General features: G+C 33.1%; 1 protein-coding gene across 1 annotated transcript; it reads right to left on the bottom strand.

Moving 5' to 3' along the window:
* Window positions 1-1,145: 1,145 nt before the first annotated feature.
* LOC114173667 (peroxisomal adenine nucleotide carrier 1) lies at window positions 1,146-4,804 on the bottom strand. The gene is made up of 5 exons (XM_028058175.2): window positions 4,389-4,804; window positions 2,731-2,962; window positions 2,175-2,321; window positions 1,888-2,045; window positions 1,146-1,803 (listed from the first exon to the last, which is right to left on the bottom strand). The coding sequence occupies exons 1-5, from the start codon at window positions 4,529-4,531 to the stop codon at window positions 1,527-1,529; spliced, it is 957 nt and encodes a 318-aa protein (XP_027913976.1). The 5' UTR covers window positions 4,532-4,804; the 3' UTR covers window positions 1,146-1,526.
* Between the last annotated feature and the right edge of the window lie 744 nt (window positions 4,805-5,548).

Below are 5,548 nucleotides of genomic sequence, written 5' to 3'. Positions count from 1 at the left end.
TTATTCTTCGTAGTCTCCAACCCCTTTCCATGTCTACAATAATAATGAGATTTTGAGTGGGTCTAATAATTCATCAAATCCATCTAACAATAAAAATATTGACATTTTTTCATATTCTTTGCCCCATTCAAATTTCTTCGATTATCAAATTTGGATAATCTAAGAAACAAAGCAATAGATATTTTAGTTGGAAAATGATCGATTAAAATTAATTTTTTTTAAGATAATATTTCTAGACATTTTTACCTCTCCTTCTAATTATTATCATTAGTAGAAAATTGACCAATATTGAGATTAATGATAAAAAATTATTGGTAATAATTTTCATTATTACAATTAAATTATCAATGTTGCAATATGTTTTTGTATTTTTGTTTTGTAGATAATTAACGAGATGCCATAGAATATGATAAGAACAAATTACACAACATTTTTTAAAATTGGAATTTTAATTGTTATTTTAAACTAAATTAATGATATTTTTTGTTATGATTATGTTTATATATTAAAATAAATTTTGTAAACATTGTAACCTTACTTATGATTTATGGGTCTATAAAGTTTCAAGTGGTTAGAACTGGCTAAGCACCACCCTATCAGATAACTTCCTTGTCCAAAAACATTTAACAGATACCATTATAAAAAAATTCAAAGAAAAAACAATTTTTTTTAATAATACAAAAATTGAAGTAAAGTGACTACGATTCTACGAACTTACATCTCTTAGTTGAACCTTTGGAAGGAATATAAGGAATTCCAAAATATATAAGAGCATTTCTCATGTTTCTGACAATTGCTTGGAGTTGGTTCAAGCAACTCTTATGTTGATTTTGTAAGGGAGAATAATGAAAACTAACTTTATGAAGCATATTGCAGTTTTACACTGCCATATAAGTTTTATCATTATACATTCATTTAAATAATTGACATTAATTGTAAATTACAATATTATAATAAATTGTCAGTTATTCAATTAGTTAACTTTTCAGAAAAATAATTGATTAACTTTTTCATGATAAAATAACTAATTTATATTACTACATATTATTATACATCATCATTATTATCATCATCAAGTTTGTATAAGGTAATAATTTGTTTTGAATTTCTTAAAAAAATTCTATTGCGACAAAACCGATCGTGGATTGTTTAAAAATAACATGACACAATTACTCTGGTCTTATATCTTCAGTCATTTGAGTACATCCTGGTGGATATGTCCTAAAAGAACCATCTACAAAAACAAGCCTTTATTTGAAACAATAAATGCAACCAAAAAAACTAAAAATTGTTCACTGTCAAGACTTTCTAATTTGCTTTGCTCTATCAGTCTTTTGCATAAATTCCTGAACTAGTTGTTCTGTATCAATTAACCAAGGGAGGTGGAACAAAGAGAAGCCACCAAAACAACCTTGTCTCAACTCTTAAGAGTAGATGTAGCTGCTAAAGTGCACACTTTGCACTCCAACAAAATTCATTATCCACAAGGAATTGAAGCTTCTTCCACCAGTAACTGCTATCATAACTTACAAGTTCTTAACCCTTCTCGCTGGACGTAATAGGTACCTTTTAAGTGCAAGGATAAGCACCCAAGTACTAGCTGAGATCTTCTCCTTGATCATTAAGAGCAGTGCTGAGCTCAAAACAGTCTTTAAGATCTGAGCATGCAATCCTTTGAAATATCCCACTATCCCCTCTCTTTTCCATATTCCATAGAGAACACTAGACACTGTTTTCTGTGATTTTGTCTTTGTTTTGGAGTTTGCTTCATCTGAGTCAGCAGCTTGAATGATAACTTTGCACCTATAAGCAGAAAGAGGTCTTAGAAGTGCCCCCTATAAACTAAGTCCAGAAATCAAAACCCAGTGGGAAGTTACAACTAAATACCTGATAGCTGGATATGTAAGACATGTAGCAATGCTTTTTGAAATTGCACCTAAAAGAAAGGCCATAAATGCAGAAAGGGATTCGGGAGATGATCCCTTTTCAGCTTTGCTTTGTTTGTTCTGCAGTGCTCGCTGTTTCAGCTGATCAAACACGGTATACTGCAGCACAAGGTAGTTTCAGATTAAAATCTTTTGGTCTCTGACCAAGCATGCCAAATATAACTTTATATATTAATCACACAAACATGATACAGAACTTCAGATGGTAGAAACTGCAGCTTCACCTACCTGAATTGCAGGGTTTGATGTGAGCAGCAAGGAAATACTGAGGCCATCAAATGCGTCACTCCAGGTTCCTTCGGTAAGGGTTTTCAGTAGCCCTTTAGACTTTCCAAATGCACTTGTCTGCATCCTTGAGGAGGCTGTGTCCAGGGGCTAGAAGTAATCAATGAGGTATGCTTAGTAATACAATTAAGTTTGATATAGGCAGATAGTAACATAAAATAGACACCTATGATTTATTAGCCAGTCTATAGTTAACAGTGGATGATTAACCAACAATTATAGTAGGTTAAGCATTGAAAACTTAATCAGATTTTTATGTATAATTTAATCAACATGTTTTATTCCATAGATGCACTAGGTTCTCTCCTTGTTCCATGTTCAAACTAAGAATCATCAAAATAGCCTCAAGCCACAAAGTATAGCCATAAAAGACTTCAATCAAAATTTTGTTATGAACATAATGAAAATTTGGTATTAAAGTGTCGTTCTCCAAAAACCATAGAAGTGTTTTTAATTTTTAAATACATATTTAAACTAGGAAAAGCTAGTGCTGCCTCACCTGAGTCACAATGGCAGTGCAAGCCCCAGCAGCAGCAGCAATAACTAAGTTTGCTTTCGTTCCGATGGATCTATAACCACTTTTGTCTAGATATAATCTTTTAAAATAACTGTATCCATAGAAGTAGACAAACTGCGAAATGAAGGATTGAAGATTCTTTGTTCCAAGGCCCTGGTAAAGTGAAAGCACCTGACCGTTAGATATTGCCTCCAATAATACATCAGTGAGATTCCTGCAAATGTGAAAACAATTAGAATGGAAGTAAGTAAGTATACATACCCAAGAGATACATTCTCTTGGATAATTTTGACACACAATGGCCAAGAGCTAAGATCAATCCCCCACTCAACCTCCATACTCAACCCAAGAAATTCCAATGTTACAAAATGATACTTTGATGCAAATGCAATTTGGTACACTACATGCAGAATAGTTTTATCATTTGTAAAATAAGAATGTTTCACTGTTCCCTGTTTAATTCCTTTAAAAGAAACATAAAGTGTAAGAGTCTCAATGAAAAATTAAACTATTAAGCAGACTAAACGACTTGATGGGTTCGAATAAGACTTAGTCTCCTTAATTTGGTCCCTCTACTTCCAATATTCATAATTGAAAGCTAAAGGGTCTAATTAGTCCAATACACAGGGGACAAGGTTTAGACATCAGAAATGTGTTCAAGGGACAAGCCCTTTCAGATGTTATTAAAGACAAACAAATTTTAGAAAACAGAAAGCTGTATATTGGAGTTAAAGATGAAGGAACACAAGCTGGTTAGTTATTCCATATATATAAGTTTGTTATTAGCTCCTTCCTGCTGCTATAAAGAGACTCCCCTGATATTTCAAACAGAGTGCATTTTTCAATCACAAAAGGTGTTATTCGGTTTCTTTCTGTTTTCTCTTATAATATGGTATAATTTTTCAGTAGGATATCTTTTCTGTGCTTCTCTTAGCCATCAAATACCGCAGAGACTGAGATCAGTCAATCTGCCACCGACAACCAGTGCCTCCGTTCCGTTCATCCAATACCATTTTTTGAAAACAGTAAGCAAATAAATGTTTAAACTTTTAAATTGATCTTAGGGGGTTTATACATTCTAGAATCTTTAAATCTTAAACAGTAAATAATCATTGTTGGGTGATCCGGTTACCTTGGAAAGTCCATCCCAAAGAATTGAGAACCAAAACCAGATAGAGAAAACTAGAATTACAATACCCCCAAGCTAAAAAGAATACACCTTTCAAGATCAACGATAATTTATCCCAGACTCCAAAACAAATACTTGAAAAGGGCAGGGCAATTACGCAGGTCTTTGATCACCATCTCCTCAACATGAGTATATTCACATTTAATAGAAACTTTTAGTACGCAAATTTCCCAAGGTGAAATTTCTATTCTAATTGAAGATCAGCATCAAAAGTTTTGTCTTCAAAATAAACCCAAGCTAAAAAATTACATCTTTCATCGTTGATCACCATCTCCCGAACACAACACTACAAGACAAAGTCCCGATCCAGAACACCCAATTCTGGGAGGAACACGGAGAAACCATTTACGATCACCCCATGAAGAAGGGGTGAGCATGGGGAGAAGAAATTGAAATTCAATTAACGATAAGAAGATAATATAGAAAGAAAAAAAGGTGGGGATTAAAGAACCTGTATCTGGTGCGACCATGGGAACGAGCATCGGCTTGGTACTTGGTCTTGCAGGTGTCAAGCGGGTAGAGAATAGTGGTGCTGATGAGTGATCCTATGGCCCCAGAAGTGGCCTCTGCTAATGACTCCAGATCCACGTTCATCTTCCTTCTGGGTGGGTTGTTGGAGAATAGAGGGTATGTATATTTTTTAACAGTAACAAAAATATTATATATAATGCAGAAATATAGTATAAGAGAGGGAACAAAAATGGGTGCTACAGAGAGAAAATAAAGAGGAAATGGAAAAGGAAAATATGGTTTGTAGGAACTAATTCACCAAGACAAAGAAGGGTGAGAGGGTCGTGGAAGGTCAACACCACCTAACGTTGTGAAAACATTTTATAGGGTTCCACGAAAGCAATGGACAGAACAAAAACGTGAGTGGCGTGGTACGTTGTGTTACGTTATAGAACCATGCTATCTACCCAAGTAAGTCCGTGTAGAACTAGCGCGTTATTGTGTGCGAGCTTCTTCTTTCTTGACTAAACGGTGTTTTCAACAAATAAAAGACACACTGTGTATATCCGACCCATGTGGATAAATACAGGGTGAAAAAGACACCACCGTGACGCATGCAAATACATATGATGATTATGTTAACACAATTTTTTTTTAAGTATTAAAATAGAATTGAAAAGGAACAAAAATGATAGAATAAATGGTTAGTGTATCATGGAATATATGATTATTATAAAGTTCAAATATGTTTTTAATTCTGTAATTACCAAATTGAAATGCATTTTTATATTCTAGTAATACATGAAATTTGTCTTACAAGATAGACGAATTTAACTTTTAACTCACATGTCTAATCATCATGAAATTTGTCAGGACATAATATTTTACCAAGAGGAGGTTTAAGATTTTCAACAGCTTTATAGATTGACTTTCAGATATAGATATGATGAATGTTAATCATCGTACGTAGCTTTGGTAATGTTTTATAACACCAATATTATGATAAACCATGGTTTTGCTATTTTTGATTAAAAAAATGGTTGACACATGTAATTTAAATTTTTCTTTTTTTCATTTTGATTCTAGAGGATGTAATTCATATATTATTAAAGTACGTGGATAAATTTTATATAAATTTTGAGGATGAGGGATAAATTTCAA

Source organism: Vigna unguiculata, chromosome 2 (assembly GCF_037176805.1).
Source record: "Vigna unguiculata cultivar grain cowpea cultivar isolate G323 ecotype 2 chromosome 2, ASM3717680v1, whole genome shotgun sequence".
Classification (NCBI taxonomy): domain Eukaryota; kingdom Viridiplantae; phylum Streptophyta; class Magnoliopsida; order Fabales; family Fabaceae; genus Vigna; species Vigna unguiculata.
This window is presented reverse-complemented; position numbering and strand designations above follow the sequence as displayed.

Excerpts from the sequence above, each read along its gene's own strand:
- LOC114173667 (XM_028058175.2), bottom strand. The coding sequence starts at position 4,531 with ATGAACGTGGATCTGGAGTCATTAGCAGAGGCCACTTCTGGGGCCATA. Across the intron at positions 2,322-2,730 it reads GCACTGCCATTGTGACTCAG|CCCCTGGACACAGCCTCCTC; the intron begins GTGAGGCAGCAC and ends GATTACTTCTAG. Across the intron at positions 2,046-2,174 it reads CATCAAACCCTGCAATTCAG|TATACCGTGTTTGATCAGCT; the intron begins GTAGGTGAAGCT and ends CTTGTGCTGCAG.